This window comes from Limanda limanda, chromosome 2, assembly GCF_963576545.1.
Source record: "Limanda limanda chromosome 2, fLimLim1.1, whole genome shotgun sequence".
Lineage (NCBI taxonomy): Eukaryota > Metazoa > Chordata > Actinopteri > Pleuronectiformes > Pleuronectidae > Limanda > Limanda limanda.
The window spans coordinates 18,783,718-18,805,598 of NC_083637.1; the positions used below are offsets into that span (position 1 = coordinate 18,783,718).

At 43.9% G+C, this 21,881-nt stretch overlaps 1 protein-coding gene across 4 annotated transcripts in view; it reads right to left on the bottom strand.

Moving 5' to 3' along the window:
• Window positions 1-19,643, bottom strand: part of ntn1a (netrin 1a) — a 63,991-nt gene extending 44,348 nt beyond the window's left edge. For 3 of the 4 annotated variants that reach the window (XM_061085802.1, XM_061085794.1, XM_061085780.1), the window contains exons 1-2: window positions 19,490-19,643; window positions 18,184-19,244 (exon numbers count right to left, since the gene is read on the bottom strand). In XM_061085802.1, coding sequence (XP_060941785.1) covers window positions 18,184-19,207 — 1,024 coding nt within the window. In that variant the 5' untranslated portion in view covers window positions 19,208-19,244; window positions 19,490-19,643. The remainder of the gene's footprint in view (window positions 1-18,183; window positions 19,245-19,489) is intronic. The other variant, XM_061085787.1, reaches the window with a different exon arrangement.
• Between the last annotated feature and the right edge of the window lie 2,238 nt (window positions 19,644-21,881).

Genomic DNA, 21,881 nt, shown 5'->3' on the forward strand with positions numbered 1-21,881 from the left:
ACAGGGCTCAGGGTAATATGGCGGATGCTGTGGCTGCTGGTTTGGTCCACGCAGATTGTTTCTGACACTGATGGAGCAGTGATGTTGTTGCTGTACTGCCTCCAGAACCACATTTACTGACGTGGCAGAGTGCCTACCGCTCCGTACCAGTCCGGCCCTCGTGCACGCTGGTACATGTGCACACAGCACCTACACACACACGTTTATATACGTTCACTTCTCTGGTTGCAGTGTTGGAACAGTAGCCCTACACGTTGTTTTTTTTCAAGATGAATTCATATCTTCTGTAACCAAATGTGACACTTGTGACTCTGGCAGGAAGGATACAGTTGGGGAAGTGGAGATGGAGGAAGAGAGACCCCTCTGATCCCGAAACCCAAAACCTTGTTGTAATTTAGTCATCGGTAGAAGGCAATTAGCGAGGGGAGGACTGGTCTTTGCCAGAGCAAGCAAACGGCTGACACACACTGAGCGAAAGCACAATTTCCCTGCACTAATAATCTGACAGGAGACAATGGTTGTTATTTTTCAGATAATAGCGAGTGCGAGTGGAAACTTCGACTGAGGGAGCGAAGAAAGATTTATCTCGGCTGAAAGGAAAGTAAACAGAAGGTTAACAGCGCCTTCTGAATCAAACGACTACGATACTCTGCAAACAGTGTCGGGGGAAAGATGTGGAGGATTTACTGATGCTCCCTCTCACATGGAAGATGAAATGAAGAAGGGGGGGGGGGCACCTCCTTATTTTTATCTTGTCTCATTTCAAATTAGAATTTATTCAGACAAGGTGAGGCCAAAAGTTCAACACTTTTTCTTTTTAAGAGAGCTGCAGCAGTCAAACGGTGCGGAGCTTCAACACACACACACACTCCTGGGTGAAGAGGAGGCAGAATGGTGTTTTTTATGCTTCTGATTATTGGTGTACAGTGAATGGATAACTGTAGATCACAGTCTGTGAGGTCAGGCTGATTCAAAGTAAAAAGATTCATTCCCAGGCTATATTTGGGTCATTCCATGAACATTTACACCAAACTTATCCTGGCTCATGTCATAAAGATTCTTGAAAAACTAAAAATGTAAAAATGTATTCATGAGACCTGGAATAATCTGATGTCAAAATCTGATATTTTGGCAGAAAATTAAATATGCTGTGTGTGAAAAGTTTGCTGACAATTTGGTGTCACCGTATTTGTGACTTCTCAAATACAAACCTAAACATTTCCTCATTGCCTCAAGATCGGTGTAGCTGAGGAGGTAGAGAGGGGACGTTTCCTCGGACAAGATACTGAACTCCACATTGCCTCTGAGGGCTGTACCGATATGAATTGCAGGTGATTGAAAAGCACTTGTAGTGTGAAGTGCTTTAAATGGTCGAAAAGACAAATAAAAGGCTTTTGTATACTGTAGAGTTTACAATTTACCATATGAAATGTATTCTGCTTACACTTACTATTTCTGTAAAAAATATTTGATATTTCACTTTAGTTGTAGGCAATAAGAACATCATCACTAGGGGACAGGGTTCGGCTAGAGGACTTAGTCGCCTTTGACCCTTGAGGGATATAAGGCATTGACTTTTAGTGTCCATCTGGGCCTGTCCACGGTTGCCTGTTGGACTTCTCTACATGTCAGACCCATCGCTGTCCCCTCAGCCAGTTGCCACCTTGTTTGTGTTTTCCAGGGCAGTCTTCAGTACATGGTTCATTCTGAGGACAAACACAAGCTGTTTTACCCGTCAACGTCTGATCTCTAACACAACATTCTGGCTCTCACATGACGTCTGCAACTTCACTTTCCACCTCACTGCAACAGGGCTGACTCATTTCCACAGTAACACACAAATGGTGAGGGGCAGAATCTTCGAATACGGACATAATTACAAGAGATGCTGCTCGGCTGGAGGAGGAGGAGGATTCTACAAATCCTCAGTCTGGGGATGTTGTGTAAAGAGACTTTACCTTGTATCAGCTCCTATCGTGAGCTCACTGGCTGAGGAAATACTTTGCTTTTCAGGGAAATGTAAGTGGCTGTGTAATTTATGTCAAGAATAATATTACCCCCAGTGTGTTATTGATTGTGCAGATATTGCCTTATATTTGCTCTGGCAGGAGACTGGCTCTGTTACAGGATGATTGCGCTGCTCAGCGAGCCAGGAAAATAGACTGTAATTATCAAATAGGCCACTTAAACTTAATCTAATGAAAATGGCTTCAGAAAACACTTTGACCTCCTTCGGCACGGGTTTTTCTTTTTTGTCTTAACACCTCACAGCTGATTTTACGAAGCAGTAGAGGGCTGATCCACAGCTAAGGATACAGATCAACTTGATCATGGAGCCAGGATTTATCAAGTTTTTGTGGTTGCACATTTATAAAAGAAAAAAAAAACTTGTTTCGTATATCAACAAAAAAATCTACAATGTTGTGTCTAAAGCCCTGAAGTCCTGTGTGGGCAGGAGAGGTGTCGTTTCCAATGAGGTCACTGGCGGAGGCAGCAACCCAAAAACTAACGACTGTTATTCTTCTCCTTAAATCCCTCACTTGTGTTTCTTTTTTCTCTCTATCTTTGTTTGCGATCGCTTCACTCTTTATTTTCTCACTGACCTTGTTTGTTATTGAGGCTCTGAGTTAATTTCATTTCCCGCCCACTGCCATGGAAACCCCTCTCCGAAACCAGACACTGTCTTTCTTTCTAAAAGTGGAAGCTGTGCCGCTGTAAGTCTGTGTGTCGTGGAGAGGTGGCTGTCACGGGAAACGACGATAAATGTCTCAGGCTTTTAAAGACAAAAGTGAGCTTTATTTTCTCTCGAGTGGATGTCTGACAATATTGCTGGAAAACATTCTGATGAGGCAATCCCGATTCTCCTCTCAAAAAAAGTTACTGGAAATGCCCAATGACGGTTAACTTTTTTTGTAACCACATTACAAATCCTCATCATCTCATCAATGTACTTTTAAGACTAATGACTAAGTCATCTGTTAAAGTGGAGCTTGAAGGGGCAATGTTAGTAGTTACATTTATTGGAAAACATAAAAAAATAATTTGATTATCATGAATGTGACAAATAACGGTTTTGAAGTTATGTCGAAGTCGTCTATGTATTTTGTAAAAGAAATATCTGAAGTTCGCATGCCAACTTGCTAGCCCCTGACTGTCCTGACTCGTAATACCACTTTGTACCTCAAGAGGTGATAATGAGTCACTGTATTGACCTCAGGTGTGTCCCCAGTCCAACATGAGAGGATGAAGAATTAATAACCTTGATTAAGCTAGTGGAGAGTATTTTTATTGCTATTATTGCAAATACAGATTTACTTCCTAATGCACAACAAAAAGTTCAAAAATAATTAAATATCAAACTTACAGTGAATATGCTAAAAGGGAGAAACCTGCAATATTTTCCTTGTGTCAAGGTTCTGCTGTTAATATTAGAAGTGACACAAATTAATTACCAGCAGCAACTCATTTCAAACAACCAGCTGCCGTTGACCTAGTACGTCTCTATCTGTTAACCTACATGGATCACTGAGAAACTATTCTGGAAAGGAAATGAAATGGAATTATAAGAATTACAGTGGATTTAAACAGCAAGTATAAAAATGAACTTTGATTGGACCACAAAGAACTAAGGGCAGGGTCAGTGTCAGAACTGTTAAATCCCCCACAGCTCTAGAGGACCAGGGGAAGGATTCGGTGAAAGGAGGAGAGCATTGGGAGCAAGCCACCTCTTCACAGCTACCTCTGGCTGAGCTCCATCCCCTCATTCCATCCACCTCTTTCTTTACCCCAGTATTCATGTCTTCCTCAGAAACAGTGAGAGACAGGAGAATCATCTCCCAAGAGCCATCCGTCACGCTCCAACTCAACTTTCATCTGCAACCAACGACCTGTCCTGGCTGCACGGGAGAAAAATACGAGAACCAACCAAAACAAAACGATTTCTCTAGGTTCTTTTTTTTTTCTACATCTGGAGATCTACAGAGACCTGGTGCGTCATCATCTCAGTGTCTGCGAGTGTCTCTTGAGGTTAGAGACCAAGAGACAGACAGAGAGGACGAGAGACTGAGGCCAAGCTTTTCTTTTTCTTCCCTGTGTTTTAAAGGTCCAGCACTTTGCTTCAGAGAAAACACGAGAGGGGCCCCTTTTGGAAATGAATTTTCGCCACAAATTATCATCTCATAACAAAAATATGACCGTTAATGACTCAATTTCCTTGTAATTTCCTTATCGACCCCCCTCATTAGGCCCATTTGTTTGCTTTGTCATCCTCTAGTGATATGAGCCTTTTGTTATTGAAAGTAGACTGGGAACTTGCACGGGGGACCAGATGACTTAGTCAGTTACACACACACACACACACACACTCACACACACACACGCGCACGCGCGCACGCGCACACGCACACGCACACGCACACGCACACACACACACACACACACACACACGCCTTTATTCTGCAACCACCAGGACCCAGCAGCAGCCGCAGTGGAAGCTATCTAAATAGCACTACTGGTAGTCTTTATCTCTCTCCCAACTCTTTTTTTCTCTTGCTCACTCCCCTTCATCTCTCTCTATCACCTCTATAGTCTCTCGCCCCCCCCCTCTCTCTCCATCATAATGGACCTTCTTCAGAGGAGCTGAATCAGCTGAGGCCGCTGCTTGCTGAGCTTCTCACTCGGCTCTCCGCCGGACTTTGAGCCCAAGTAATTGGCTGCATTGTCCCATAGGGAGCAGAGCCGGGGGTTACCAAGGAAGAATAAAGTGTTGTGGCATGGCTTCAGTCTACATGCTCTCTCTGTCTCGGGAGAACATTGTGTATTCTTGAGTGATGAGAAAGCCAGGCAAAGAGAAAGTGTGGACTCGTAGCCCCTCACCCCACTAATGTGTCTTATCTGTGAGAGCTAATGAGTGATGGATTAACCCGGGATCACCCCTGGCAAATTGAGATGACCCCGCAAACTTTCCCCCCGAGTGCTCCCTCACAAGTCTGCATTCCACTTCACACAAGCAAACAAATACACACACACGCAGTCACGCACACAGTCAGGGCGGCTGTGGCTGAGGGGTAGAGTGGTCGTCCTCCAACCTGAAGGTCGGCGGTTCGATCCCCAGTCTGAACCATCTGCATGCCGAAGTGTCCTTGGGCAAGATGCTGAACCCTGAATGGCCCCCCATAGAATAACTAAGTGCTGCAAATAGATGCACTGTATGAATGTGTGTGTGAATGTGAAACTGTACTGTAAAGCGCTTTGAGTGGTCTTCATCAGACTAGAAAAGCGCTATATAAATACAAATCCATTTACCATTTACCATTTACACACACACCAGTCACCACGGAAAGGATGATTGGATGATTGGAATGTCTGAATGTGTGAAAATACAGGAGTACATTTGAGCACCTGTTGAAATATTTTTTATTTGGGATTGTCATATTTTTATTGTCTGTGTTTTACAGCCAAGACCCTAACGGCAAAAATGATGCCATGCTGCCAAATCTGAGTCCCAGCAACAAGCTCTGAGCCTTCAATTAAAAATCACACACATCAACCTACGAGGGAGCACTGCATGCTGGGTATATTTTCCTCAGGTTTATTGTAAATCTGTCCACTTTGTGCTGACCTCTGCTGACTGAAATAACTCTGTGCAACCGTGTCAACCTGCTGCTTGTGAACGCAGCTTTATTCTCGTCTTGTTTGGTCCGACAGGCGGCCTCCTCCGTGAGAAGAGCAAAGATACAGAACTGATGTTTGTCTCTCAGCTGCCTGTATTACTATTAGTTAATCAGCAGCCCCCTTACACACACGCACACACACACACACACACACACACACACACACACACACACACACACACACACACACACACTCACTTACACACCTACACAATTGTGACTTGCTGGCATCCATGACGACCATGGCTACAAACCCCTGGTGACCTGCTGGCTGCCACACGCACACACACACACACACACACACACACACACACACACACACACACACCCACACACACACACACACACACACACACACACACACACACAGCCTGTGCCATGACTTATATGGCAAAGACAAAGAAATTGGTGATAAATCACCTTCAGCTATTTAACAGCGCGCAAATACACAAGACGAATTCCAGAAGGATTTTTCTTTGGCAGTGTATGAGCATATTTGACGCACAATGGAAATTATTCGACTGCTTGATCTGTCACAGGTGCTTTCTGTGACTATGTGTGTGTGTATGTGAGTGTGTGTGTGTGAGAGAGAGAGAGAGAGAGAGACAGAGAGAGAGAGAGAGAGAGAGAGAGAAAGAGAGAGAGGGCGTCATGCAGAAATTAACACATTAAAGTGTAATACTCTCCATACAATATTAGTTAAGAGTAATTGTGGGTCTGTGGCCTTGTTTGCATCTTCAGTGTGATAATGAATCGCTTCAGCCACTTTGCTCCTGAGAGGCCGATTCCAGCTGGTTGCAGTTCACTCAGATGACGACAGTGCACCACAGGAACAGCGGGGGGGCGCTCTGATCCACGCAGCAGGCTGCTGTGCAGGGGTGTAACTCCATCCCGCTATTAATCGTGGATAGCTGTGAGTGTTAAGGACCCCTGCTCCGAGCCCGATGTGCTCACGCTCGTGCCTGGTGGTCCTGTCGGCAGCAGGCGGGTTTGGGCCGGGATTCTTCACCTTGAGCTGCGGTAAATACAAAAGCCTCCTTCTCTTTTATTTCTCCCTCACGCAGACAGATGCGAGTGTCTGTTTTTTAATGTTGTTGTTGATGTCGTCGAGGTGCAATCAGCTACAGTGGGAATTTGTCGTAACTAGGGTTGCAAAGGGGCGGAAAGTTTCTGGTAAATTTCCGGTAACTTTCCGGAAGCTTTCCATGGGAAGTTAAGCTCGGGAATTTTGGGAATTTTGAAAAAAAAAAAAAAAAAAAAGCTAATTAAACGAGCAATTAAAACATCATTCAAAACCCTATTTTAAAGATGTATGGAATGCAGCACATGCTGCACGTTGAATTTCAACCCTCCACAGTGCATTCTTCCATCACATGCACAGATAACTCCCAGCATCCTTCACTCTACAGCAGGGCTAATGAGGCCTGCTGTAGAGTGCAGGACTAGTCAGGTAAGTTTCAATGATATTACTGGGTGAAAATATATTAGCATGCTGATTGAGGATTGTTCATCTGTTCATCTAGCCTATTTCCATTCATTTATCCATCAATTGTAAAATATTTTCACAGACGATTCCAATTGTTTGGCTAACTATTTATATCTCTGGCATTGCATTCGTGTTTTTTTTACAAACTTTTTTCTCATCTTATTCTACAGAACAATGCCATGTGCACTCTCTCATGTGTGGATATTTTACCCCATCCAATGTAGAAGGAAAGGCTGTGTACATTTGCAAATACTGTGCAAAGACCTATGTTAAGAATGACACAACGATGCAGAAGCATATAGTCAAGTGCCCAATGTTTCCTCAGGGCTCAAATCAGCCTATGACAAAACAAAATGTTTATATTTATGTCTGTATATGACAAGGTAAATACAGTTAGTATAAATTACCTACAACATTTCCAGTTTATTCCCGTTAATTCCTGTATATTCCTGTATATTCCCATTAATTCCCGTTAATTCCCGTTAATTCCCGTATATTCCCGTATGCCAAGGCTTTCATTCCAAAGTGTGAACAGACTTTGGGAATTGCGGCATAATGTCGCAGCACATGTTGCAAGCGTCAGAGCTTGTTGTGATGTCTTTGTGAAAGTAGGAGAAGGAATGAAACATGCAAAGGTTTTACTGTTAGTCTCATGAATATGATTCCACTTCAAGAAATCCACTTCACAAAATCAGTGCACCGAGCAGAAGAACGCCATTCTTCTCTCAAAAATCACTTTCTCTCTTTCTTGCTACCTTTCTGGCTCGCTATGTCGTTGCCTCCAGATTTGAGTTTGCTTTGGCGCTCGCCCTCCTCGTGTGCGGTGACCTGCCGCCACACAGAGGTGCTGAGGTCATCAGGCCTGATGCTCTACAGCACCGCTGGCCTCGGGATCGGGTCTCACATGCACCTACACACACACACTAACTGCTTTAATGCCAGCGCACTCATCACCTCACACACATGCACGTAATCATGCACTCTCTCTCGCTCTGTCTCTCTCTCTTTCTTTGTCACACACGCACATTAACACTGTGTTTTCCGAGCCTGTTTACCGGTCCCTTTATGGCTGCCTGTTAACATGAGCGAACACTCTGCCCTGTTTATGACAGCAGTGACTCGGGATCGTGCTAACGGCGTGTTTCAGACCTGATGACTGCATGAACGAGTGATGCTGGCTCGTGCATAAACTGGTGGAACCAATTTTACATATCAAAGTCTGTTTAGGTCTTGGGGGGTGCGTCTGCACATGTGAAGAAAGTCAGACGAAGCCTCGGAGGGAGTCTGAAGTCTGACAGATTGCCTCGAGTGATGTCACTTCAAATAGCTCAAAGAACTGATTGTGCCTTCAACGGTAGACAATGTTTGATTCTGGCTTTTGCGTTATTGAACTTTTCTGCTGTGTGCAGTAAAGTTAGGTTTTTCTTTAGCACTTTCACATTGACAGCAAAAAATGATGCAATCTCTGAATGATATATTTACAACTTATTATGACGCATCCTCAAACTCCCAGGAAACGACATGAATACTTTTCCTGCTGTTCACTTTCGGTACAATCTGACAAACTGTGTCCTGCCTAATAAGCCCCCCCCCCTCCGTGTGACAGGGTTTACTCTAAGTTGTGTAAATGTGGCAGCTCCATATATACGAGTAACAGGCAGGCTGTGTTTTATAGAGCTGACGAGTGATGCACTGAAGTGTGTTGTGTCTAATGTGTGAACATACGCTGATGTTGTCTGGCGTGGGTTTTAATTACCCCTAATCATCTGGTCCCCACACAAGCCAAACCTTTCCATTACACACAAAACACCTCTTTCCCTCTCTCTCTGTCTCTCTCTCACACTCATCCCGCGGTTCATGCCAAACCCACAGATCCGCCCTCAGCTTTCACTGCGGCAACAAGTCACTAATTAATTAATTATCAGATGTCTCCCCGGGCACCGAATAGCTGGTCAGAATTACTGTTTGGGTAAAGAACCACTGGTAGACAAGATGAAGATACACACACACACAGACACACACACACACAGCAATAGAAAGATATACAGTGTGAAGGCCAACTGCAAGCGAAGACAGACACAACGGAGACGGGTCTCCATTCAGACTGAAGGTAGCATCGTGTGTCTATCTGTTGCTGTGAGAGTTAAACATGACAAGCAACTTGTTCAGTTGTGTGTTTGAATGGTGGTGGAGCGACACAGGCCCCCTGCTGAAATCTGATTCGCCCCTCCTGACTCCTGTCAGTGGTTTTTATTCTTCTGTTTATAAATTTATAACAGAATTTGTGAAGACTTTTGAAGTTTTTCTTAACTACACAATATGTGTTTGAACAAGGAAGATGTATGGCTTTGCTCAATTGTAAACAAGGAATGACTTTAATGTGAATCTTTCCGGCCCCTGAGTTAGAAAATTCTTAGATCCGCCAGTGAGCAGTATGCAACGGAAATAAATCAGATTACAATAAATATGAGGATGACGATACCAGTGATGATCTGAGTTTCTGGTCTTAGACAGTGACTTTGTAATAATGTTCTGACAAAGTTCTGACGTTATGATAAAGTCGAGTTCAAGCACCAGTGAAGGCGACAAGAGGAAGTGAGCGCAGGCCAGAGGCCAGAAGAGCAACGCAATATGGCTTCCTACCAAACCGTTTCTCAACAACCAAGGGTGAGGTTCCACTCCTGGTGCGAGACCTGCACACACACACACACACACACACACACACATTCATGATGCTGGCTAAAAATGCAGATCACGCTGTGAGTGGGATCTGTGTTGCATTACACATTGTAGCCGAAGCAATGTAATGAAACCGCGGCCACAGAAATGTTCACTTTGCCCAAAGGACCTGACTTGAACAACAGACTCACAGGCTGTGAAATTTCAGGAGGGATTTTAGTCTTTTTCTGACAGCCGACCACATTTCATCACCCCGAGAAGTGAAACCTGAGCGTCATCAAAAGGCAGTAAAATGGATCAAAATGAAAATGATCTTGTTCCACTTGAGACTACTACTGGACAATACGCACACTTACAGATCTAGTGTGGATTAGCTGTGTGAATGGTTGCAGCTCTGCTTGTATTTCTCTCTCAGCTCAAATCCAGACGCAGACATTACAACCTGCCTGTATATTATCCTGAGACATTTTCTCTTTTATATATATAAACTCATGCGCACACTTCAAAGGCCTGTCAGGATTTATAATCTGTGCAAAACTGAAATTCCATGAAAAATGAAATGTTTCTTGAACAGGCGTCATGACAAGAAACAACTAGCTCCAAAATTCCATCTCACAAAGAGCCGCTGCCAAACACTTGACATTAATGGCTTCAAGATCTCCCACGCTTCAACACTATCTGCGTTATTTGTCACATGTATTGCTTCCATCAAGTGCTGTGATCGTGAATGATCTCACTGCTGTGATTGCATTGCATCTGGCCGCAGACGTGCTCAAAGCCGTAGTTTTATTAAAGTCCTTTAAACGTAATGGTTTTATTGTCCACATACGCAGACTTATGGACTATTTCTGGTTCCAAGAGGACTGTTTATTCTATTTGCAGCCAATCGCCCTTTAAGCTAGGGTTGGTAATGCTGGGGAAGTTAGCAAGAGCCGGCTACACTTTGAAAACTTGTAACGGATACAACCATCCCTCTCGTCAAAGCTACGCCCAAGAACATATGAACGTGCACTGACTGACAACTGCTAGAAGACGACTTTTCTGTCGGAAGGTCGGTTAGTGTCAAATGAAATGATTGGTCGTGTTTATTACAGTCCTGTGAGAGCGACAGAAACCAGCTTTTTTTCTAAGTATTTTCAGACAACCTTATTTATTGATGGCTATCAGGACGTGAAGAGGATTTCAGGATTAAAAAGTGCTTAAAATAACAAATAACCAACCCCTATGTTTAAACACTGTTTTATTATCAGTGGATGTACAGCTCATGAACTGTGCTGGAGCCCCATCAGTATGAACACCGGCCTGTTGGAAGGGTCCTTTAGCACGTTGACAGCTGTGAATATTAACCAAGGCTGAAAGTTTAAACTTCCAATTCCTCCAATTTGAAATGCAACCACCTTTGAAATACCTGGCACACACTAACAAAAACAACCCGCGCTCCAAGTTTTCATGAGACCGCAGGGGCACCGGCTCCATGTGGACGCTTCAGCACACGTACCGAAATAAAGAGGCTCCTGTGATCAACAACATGCTTCCAGAGAAGTAAGTCATAATCTCTCCCTTCTCACTGCACGTCCTCATGTGTCTTTGTATCTCTTCTGCTCGTCTTGTGTTTTTTCTTACAGTTATTTTTTAGCCTTGCTCACAGTATGTGCTGGTATGATGGTCATGTTTGAGAGATATAACAGACGTCTGAAACAGAAGAGTGAGTCTGGACCGTGCACGACTTATTTTTTTTGGCGGTTTATAAAATGGGTCATAAATACTGATAAGAGCTCGGGAAAAGCGGTTCTTGTTAAGAGAGAAAGGCCATTAATCCCTGTTGGAACTTGTGACCAAAGAGCGGAAGAAATACGAGTGTGTGTGTGTGTGTGTGTGTGTGTGTGTGTGTGTGTGTATGTGTGTGTGTGTGTGTGTGTGTGTGTGTGTGTGTGTGTGTGTGTGTTTTTGCACATGCCTACAGGTGTGTATGGCAGTGGAACGGGCGCTCACTCAAGAAGTGAAGGTGAGGTGTAAGTAGTGAGACAGTGCAAAGTGCAAAATCTTCTCAGTCAGTTTATTCCCAGCTTTGTTTGCCGTGACCGGGACCAACAATACATCCTGCCGGCACCTTTGAAGATGAAAGGAGCACGATGAGCAGCTCAAACATTAACCAGACCCTTCAGTCGGGTCTGGGAGGTACCAAACGAACATGACAGCGAGGAGACACCTGACGAGAGGCCGTAGAACATCTCGGTTTTTCCATCTGACTTCATGCAGTTTGAATAAAGGCAAAGCTGGAAGGATACACATGTGACGAGTACCACTACAGGCGCTGTCATTGTCCACACACCTCCCAACACAGAAACAAAGAGAGCTACGCTAATCTGAGAGTAGAAATCCACACTCTACAAAATGTGAGAGAACATGTGGACCAGTCATAAATCAAAGGTTGTTGAACAGAAACATATCTTTACAGTTTTCTATCTGTGGCAGACTGGGCCACCTCTATAGCTGCTATCAGACCGAAGTGGACCGAAGTTCAGACATTTTCCTGACATTTTTCGGAGGGGCTGTGTATGAGAGGGCAAATGTCTCTGAACATTTTGCGGAACGTTTCTTGCCATCCCCGAGTCAAATGTCCGAATGATTCCATCAGAGAATGCTGCAGGTAAATGCAGGGATTATGGCAAAAAAAAATCATCTGACTGAAAAAAAAAATCGGCACTCACTTTGGGTCGTGGCTGCTTACCGCCTCGATATTTGAACTTCACGTGGTCCATTATCACTTACTAGTTTAAAGCTAGGGCATAAAACCAATATTTTTTTGCAAGACTTCACCATTCGTGTTAATGGGCTATAAATGACAAAACGTCTGCACAAGTTGTCAGAGCAAGCATTTATTTCCACAATGCTTTCAAGAACAATTATATGCCAACGCATGGATTTTTTTTTTTTTAAATGCCGCGTCAACTTATCCATTCAAACATGAGAAAGACGCAAGGCATGGTTCACAAACAAAAGGTTGAAAAAAATCACAGCTGATTGGTGAAGTTATTGCAAATCATATCAGTGTTACATCCCCCCCCCTATTTTTTTTTCTCTTCGGATCTGCATCGATCTCATTTTTAAGGCCGATTTATAGTAGTTTTTTACGCACGCACGCACGCACGCATCTTCTACGGACTCGTTTTGGTTTATAGTTCCCCTACAGTGGCGCGTGTTGCAACGCAATTCACCGCCAGACCACTAGCCGGAGTAATGTTTTTAGTTGAAGTCGGCTCTTCTTCGTGTGTGGCATACGTTTATATACATCGCCACGGCGGCTCCTCAGAGCCTTTTTCTGGCGGACAAATCCGCCGGTCAGTGACGGGTTATACTAGTGTTCATAGTTTCGGATCTTTTCTGCCAAGTGCTCTTCTATTTTGGTCTATATTCGTTCTTCTAAATCTTCCGTGGTTTCCGCAGTTTCCGGGTATGAAACCGGAAATGCGACTCCGGAAGGCCGATTTATACTCGGCTTTTTACGCCTTATGCGAGCGGAGTTGACGGAAATCCGTCATAGCGACGGAAAACTTTAATCCATGTAAATGTACAAGTAGAAGATGCACACCAAGATCAGAATACAATGAGAGCTTTTGGTGATAAGGGTTGCCCTGGTTTCATATGCCACAAACAAAAACGCATTTATACGTCACAAATGTATAAGTCCTGCCTCCTGCAGACTATACCCAGGCCCCGCCCCTCACCTGAATGTTCTGTAAATGTTCCGGTTGTGTCCGATTTCTGACCTGGACAATCTCCTGCTGCGTTCTTCACAGACACTGGCTGTCTGCCAACAGCTCATACAGTACAACAAGTGTAAAACACATGTGACTGAAGGACTTCTGGTCTATTACATGTCTACCTTCTCTGCTGCAGGATCTCTCCTTGTGACTAGACGGAAAGTTGGTGCACATGTGGTTAGCAACACATTTTCTTTTACATTCTGTTAGGGAATCTTAAAATCTACTGTTGCTGCTATCAAACTCCACTTATGTGGTTCTGTTATGATCTGAAACCTTGTTAAGGTTTGGGCAGTAATCCACGAGGATAGGAAAAACACACCATCAAACCTCAGTATGTCGGCACATCTGCTTTTAAGTGTTTGCAAATGTTCGCTGGAACATTTTGTTTGAGTTAATATTTACGTCTTATCAAGGCGTTCAAAAAACCTATCCTGGATTTATTTATTTTTTATACAGGAATTTTTACTCCCAACAAATTCAAATTGGAAACACACCCACATATACCAATACGTGAAATGTACTTTTAAGATTTTTTCCATACAAGTGTTTGTGGTTTTAAATCTCAATTATTTTAATGGGTTTCAAATCAACCATGTCAACGTTTTCTGCGCCGCGTGTTTACTCCTGTCAATCAGACGCCTGTGGGCGGCACCTGGGAGCGTTTGAGCTCCGTGCTCTCTGCTGTGTAGATTGTGATATAATGAGGCAAAACCAGCAGCAGATCTTTCCAAATCGTGCCAAAACAGGCATAGCAGGTTAGTTACTTACAGTTACTTACAGTAAAAAGGAATTCTGAAGGACAGGAAGAAAAGCTTCCTTCCTTTCTAAGCAGCCCAATAAGTGACACATTGAAAAAAAAAAGATAATTGTAGAAATGCTGAGCTGGCCCACAGGCCATGGAAGTGTCACTCTCCTGCCCCTTTATTACCCCAATCGTCTCTCTCTCACACACATTTTCCTCATCGTGCCCCCCCCCTCACTTACGTGCATCTCTTTCATTTTCACTATTGTCGTCCCGCTCCATCTCCAGCCCCTCCCTCCATCCCCAGGCCTCTCTCGGCAGCACAGTGCCGGTCCTGTCGTTCTGCATGCCTTCAAGCTGTCTTCCTAATCTGCCTGAATTATTCAAGACACTTTCACCTCTTTTACTTTCACCCAACACACCCAGCAAACTGCACAAGCCTGAGACTGGGTGACCGAGAGGATACGAAAACAAATGACGTTTACAGTTAATTTGCATGGAACGAACTCACTCACTGACAGACGGCCTGCACTCATGAAACTGTAGCTGAAACTATTCCTGTGTGTCAGTTTGCGTTAGATCCACACTCACACTTGTGTGTCCCCGAGTGCGCTCACACCGACAAGTACTGCAAGATGCAACATAGAACATTGAAAACAGTGAAGAACTTACTTTGAAAGGCCGGACACTTCTCACCCTTAGCAGAAAGGGAGGGGACCCCCAGAGTAGTTTCAAACTTGTGAAAATGGCGGCAAAAAGGAAGGAGGTGTAGTATCCATTGTTGTGTGTGGCAACTGATACATGCCAGAAAAGTATAATGTTCATCATTAAGTCAAGTAGGCAAAGCAGCCAGTTGAGTTGTTTTGCAGTCAACAGTCAAACATTGCAGTTGGCATTTCTGGTAATTGCACGTGTTTGACTTGAGGCAACCTTACACCAGTGAGGCGTTCTGACAGGCCATTGTGCTTCCATAAACAACAACAGCTCCTTCTAGCTTGGCTGCAAACTCAGATTACCAACTCTAAAGTGACACTGAGACACGTTTGTGCCTGTGGCGCTGCAACTATTTGAATTAGAATCTTTCCCTTGGCTGCAGGGAGTCAATAACCCAAATGGACTGAGGTGCACACACTCAGGAGCATGAGCGTCCTTTAATATCCAGATGGAAGTAATCGGGAAAGTGCACTTCAAAATAAGAACAGAGACAGGTCTGAGGGATTTTTTCCTGATTGTTTTTCAGTAGAAATGGAGAATAAAGGAATATCCAAGGAGTCTGCAGCTTGCGTCAGTTCCCTTCACATTGCCAGACCTTTTATTGAACACTTTTCTGATGACTGCATCCTTATGAGAGTCCAGTGACATCCAGGGTGCTGTATATGAGGTGGGGTGCCGCAACACACACTCAGATTTCAGTCTGATCACTGAACTCGACCCGCTGCAAGCGCCTCTCGTTCACTGTCACTAAAACTGTGATTCATACACATTTCCAACATTTCCATGACCTGCACAGTGTCACAAACTTAGTTTCTTCCTAACTACAGCATGGAAGTGACTTTTGAGGTTCCTGTGTGAGACGTACTATACGAGAGCTGGTCTGGTTAAAAGCTTAAGTGTCAGAGATGCTTGTAAAAGTCAGTTAAATTTAAGAGTTGAGCCTAAACAGCGTTTTTTAGACATTAATTTAAAAAAAAAATAAAAAAAAGCGTCTTTCTTTCCTTTGCGTTCTTTCTGTGAAGGATTTTGAATTTGAATTTTATTCAGTTACACAAAATCGACGAAATTGTATTAGGGGATCAACTACATGTGACTTATTTTAAAATAAAAGCTGAATAATTAGGGGAGAGTTCAATCAGGAGGGTTGAATGACCTCCGTACGAAACAAGCAAGCACTCAATTTGTTACCTGATGATAAGCACGATTTACAGGGTATAAAAACACACTGTTGGTTTCATTGCTTTCTGAAGCCGGACACTGGGCCTCTCCAGTCACGCAGAATAGAATGTAACTATTTTCACCGAACCGCTCCTGTTGATTTAGCAGCACATTCACATCTGCCAGTCAGAACGTCGCTGAGCCTTTAGAAACCGGCAACACCGGCAAACAAAACCCTTTTCAACAGCTGCTACATGTCAAAGTGGCTGACATGTGCCCCGACTGTCAAACAATATAGAGTCTCGCTCTCTGCAGACCTGCAGCAACATGGGGAAAAAAACAGAAGAGGGGGATCTGAATTGATTTCTGCAGGATGACCGTGTCTGTGATTGTGAGGAGTCACCGAGGTTTGAGTTTCAGCCTCTGTCTCATCAACATCTCACAGTCTCTCCTCCTGTTTCTCTAAACTGTTGTACACCTTGTCAGCAGGAGCCGCGTAAACATCAAATTACTGCAGCTCTGTGTTATTCTGCAACGTGGAGGAAGGAGCTTCTCCAAGGCCTTCAGCCCAAAAAGTACAATAAAAGAAAGATGAGAAGAAAACTAAAATATAGAATGTGACCAGGGGCTCTGGAGCACTTTGCAAAGACTTTTCAAAAAAACTCCCAATCTCACTTTTGTATAAATCTCACTGCAAAATTTACAGCAAACATAATTCAGTAATTTCATTAATCTGTCAGTCTGGTGAGGTTTCTGTATGACAAGTGGCTCTGTGTTGTGCCGTGTGTGTCTAAGTGTGTGTGTGTGTGTGTGTGTGTGTGTGTGTGTGTGTGTGTGTGTGTAATCTGCAGCCAATATAATCTTTATGTGCCAAGTGGTAATAAAACAAACCACTGATACTACTTTGATCACTTGACAGTTGGTTAAACGTGCCGGTTATCACGCACATAGTTCAGCAACATAAGTAGACTAGGATCAAAAAATGTGCAGATGTTTGACTTTAAAATCATTTTCACACCTATTTTATTAAGAGCAGAAAATACTATATTTTACATGAATGTGTGTCCATGTGTGTCCATGTCTCTGACTGTGTTCCACTTATTCTTGCCTTGGCCTGATCATCAGCCCATTAACGTGAGTGAATATCCACATTTTAATTATTAATCATATTTAATCAACAGGCCTTAAAGCCTTATTAATGCATTACCTGAGTAATTCTGGTATTTTTCTAATTTCAAATATTTAGGAATATAATAACAAATACAAAACAAATTACGAATTGCAATATATGTAAAAAAAACTAAAATTAATTTATCATTTTAGTATCAGTGAAATTGTAATATTTCTACTTAAATATTTCAATGATAACAAAAATTGTAATCTTATATAAAATATGAAATAAACTACAAATAAAGGAAGGTATGGTTTTAATGCAGCAGTGAAGTGGAGCTGTACGAGAAACCTTCCTGTGAATGATTAGACTCTGTGGTCTCGTTGCATGTGGTTTTAAACGCCTCCATTATGGCCTGCACCAAACTAAATTACATCGACCAAACCAAACACTTTAAATTGCATCTTCATTTTCAAAATTGCGCCACAATATCAGGAGGAAAATGGGGCTTTGCTGCGGTTCGGTTTCAGGGGAAAGTTTGAGTTTAATTTGAGGAATTTGTAAAATGACTCCCAGATTAGTCATGAAACCTAACTGTATTATTATTATAATTATTCACAATTATAGAGGATAATTATTGTCTTTCTCTTTCGCATCCAAAAGACCTTTAAGGGCATGTTTCTGTTTCGCCAAATTTTGCATTATCCTGCGTCTTTCCACCTAACAACGCTTCGTTTTGTTTTTGATATATTTCACAGTTTATCTCGGGATCAACCAGGACAAATAAAACGCATCCTGTGCTCAGCTCAGGGAGACAGCGGCTCCAGGCCGAGGGGGACAGCGGATGGACTCACCCACACACTCGTTGGCCTCCCGGGCTGTGGCTCTCTGCCACGGCCGGTCGTAGTGGAAGGGTTTGCACCTGTCGCACTCCGGCCCGGCCGCGTTGTGCTTGCACTCGCACACCAGGCTCCCGTCCCGGTCCTTCACGCACCGGGACGCGTGCCCGTTGCACTTGCACCTCCCGCCGACCTGCAGGTCCGACACGGCGTAGAAGTACGAGTCCCGGGCCAGCTCCGAGTCGTCCTCGTTCTCGTCGCCGAACGTGTGCAGCCGGCTGAAGATGACCTTGATGTCCGTGGCCGTCACCCAGTCCTGCAGCACCGGGGAGTTGTCGAAGTCGTGCGCCGACGGCCTCCCGTCCAGCGTGCTGAAGGCGATGAGGCCGCCGGTCAGCGGGTACATGTCGGTGTGGGAGTCCGTGCACACGGCCTCCTGCTCGTTCTGCTTGGTGATCACGGCCCTGTTGGGCTTGTTGTACATCTTCCTGCACTGGGTCGAGTAGAACTGGAAGGGGACCCACGTTTTACCGTAATCCATGGACTTGAGGATGGCCATGGATTCGGGTCGGGGCGAGCAGAACTGCAGGCTCACGTAGGTGACCTCGAACTTCTTCCCCAGGGACAGCGTGAGGCTGACGTTCAGCGGGAACTGGAGGAAGTTGTCGGACTGCCAGCAGGTGAGGTTGTGCGGGTTGTTGAGGTCCGTCAGGTACGCCGGAGGATGGTACTTCTTGGGGTCCGAGGCGTCGCAGGTGTGACAGTTCCTGGTCCTCTCGTCCCCCTTCTCCGCGGATGTGACCACGCAGTAGCGGCCGGGCGTCTTCCCGCAGGTGCTGGACACCTTCACCTCCTTCCCGAAGGCGGAGTTGACGAAGTCCGGGATGCACCGGCGCGGGTTGCCGTGCTCGTCGTAGCAGGGGTCCGGAGGGGAGGTCTGCGCCGCGAACAGGCTCATCCCGTAGCCGCCGAGGACGCACCGGCACGACAGCGCCAGGATGAGCAGCGCACACAGCGCAACATCCGCAGCCTTCCTCATGGTGTCGGTCCCTCTGTGTCCGAAGTGCCTCTGCCTGCTGGAGGAAGAGGAGAGGGAGAGCATGAGGGAAGAGAGAGAGAGAGGGAGAGAGAGAGAGAGAGAGAGAGAGAGAGAGAGAGAGAGAGAGAATGCTTGTTGATCCTGTGAATTCAGAAACAGACTCCAAACAAAGAAGGGGCAAAGGTTTTTACGCATGCCTTTTTGTCATTGATATATTCTAAGGATCATCCACAGAAACGTCCGCTTTTGTTATAAACAATCTATAAAATATTTTTTTTTTACCCGAGAAGAAATAAAAAAGGTGGAGGTCTACTTTTCTCGGTCACTGCTCCTCCTGTTTTTGTTTGTTTCCTCAAATCTCCTGCGTAAAAAAGGAGGAGCGGCTGGATTTAAGAGTCGCTGGTGTCCTAAGAGCAAGTCCCACTCCTCCTGCCTCTCTTTTCACAACACCTCTCTCTCTCTCTCTCTCTCTCTCTCTCTCTCTCCCTCCCTCTCTCTCCCTCCTCGGATCAGATTCTCCCTTGGCACCGCTCTAGGCCAGCTCATCTTGAAGAGGGGGTGACACCATGGGGCGGAACAACGACATCCACTGGTGGCGAATCGGTGTGAAGATTGACGCACCAGGGGGGAGAAGCAAATAAGACCCAATCATGTAAAAAAAAAAAGAGAGAGACACAATTCTTGTTCAGTTGCGTTCTCCAGCATTCGAACAGAAAATGAAGCAACACACATTTGGGATATTACAGAGCAATGCTAATTAGAGGGTTTTTAATGGTTGGCTTATTAAATGATGTGGTGGTAGGTAACCAATGGAAACTATGAGACTGTCACTCTTCAGTAAGACTATTATTTGGAATGTACATGGGCCACTAAACCTAACTGCAGGAGCCTCTCAGAGGACAGTGTAAAAATGTGACCTATATACCAATCACAAGTTTAAACCAAAGGGATGTTATCTTAAAAAAGAGGAGGTTATCATTAGAGCAACATAAATGATATAAGTAGACCTACTGTCCATCAGCTAATATAGGCTATGATGGGAATCCTTTCAAATAAGATAAGTGAAGTTTACTTACTCTAAAGGCAACTTAAGTGAAAACTATTAACATATTAAGCAATTCTGTGTCCAAACTGAAAAACCAAAAGCTGCAAGATATTTTTAGGATTTATTCTATTAGAGGCTAGTGAAATTAAAATAAACCCAAGTTTTAAACTCACATGCAAAAGACACCAAGTATGTGTAAAACAATTGCGCACCACATGACTTCGCTCCTCTGCAGGACTCATCCCTCATCCCCATCCTGGCGCAGCTGCTGCTCCAGCAGACCTGTTGCTTGCTGGCAGCACAGGTAACAGCGCCATCTTGTGTCCATAGGTGGAAAAACCAGCTCAGTAAAGTGCAGAGAGCAGCATCCTTTTACTGTAGGCAGCGTCCTACAGTAAAAGGACGTTGCTCTACAGTGTAGGATATATTCTCCCGGGCGGTGGAAGCATTACGACATTTATTCAATGAGAATGAAGACGATTGTCTTCTAAAGGTGTAAATAATAAAGAAACTATCTGGCCACTTAGATCAATTCTGAAATTGCCACTGAGATGAGAGAAGGAGATGTTTGTGACCTATATGTTTATTTCATCTACTCAGTCTTGTCTGATACACTAATCAGAATAAAGCAATTTGCAGCATTTTAATAATATACTTAAACAGTTTAATATTAAAATTGTACGCACCAGAGTGGCTCTCATAATTTCATTGTCTTATGACAAATTTGTATTCTATTCTTTTCTATTCTATTTCAGACAAGGACGTACTGGTATGTGTGAGCAGTGAGTGGGAGAGCTGGTCTGTATTGTGGTTAAAAAACTACTGTCACATGTTTTTAAAAAAACTAAAGTCTTACTCAAAATCATAAATAGCAATCGTACATTTTTATTTCACAGAGACTTCCTCTATGCCAACGGACACCTGTGCAAAGCAATCTGGAAGTCACAGTAACTCTTAGAAACTCTTATGAATCATCATCTTTTGTTATATTTCATTGATGATGATGAATATTATCACCTTAAGCCACTGCTCCGTTCCATTTGTCTGTTTCTGTGTTAATGGCTTTATATCTGCCCTTACACAGAAAGAAGAATTAAAACAGTTTTATCTGTGTGGAGAAACACGGATTATACATGTCGGTGTTTAGGTGAATAAACTGCACAGGGTGGAGTTAAGGGCGACCGGTGAAGGCTGATGTTAACAAATGACCCAACCCGCTGCAAAGCCATACAAACACAGCAGTTGCTATGGTCTAATCTAATTTTATCAAATGCCATGACTTCCCTTATCTAGAAGTCATCTAGTAGAGGAAATCAAGTTAGAGAAGTGAAATTTGAAAATAAAATAAATCTGCTCGGAAGTCTTTACAACAAAAGAAGCAGCTTTTGGACCATCAGCTGGTTTCTGCAGTCCTCGCAGAAATCACAGCGAGACGTGTAGAAAACATGTCTATATACAGTAAAGCTCCATGTTGTCAAACAAAGAGAGGACATTTATGATCTGTTTATTTACCCCTCAATTTCCTCTTCTTCTTTTAAAGTCATGCAGTTTGTTTTTTTAAATCAGATTTGCAACTCTGAACATTGCTTTTCTTTGTCCACCTTTGTCTATGGTCCTGTTCTTTGTTAA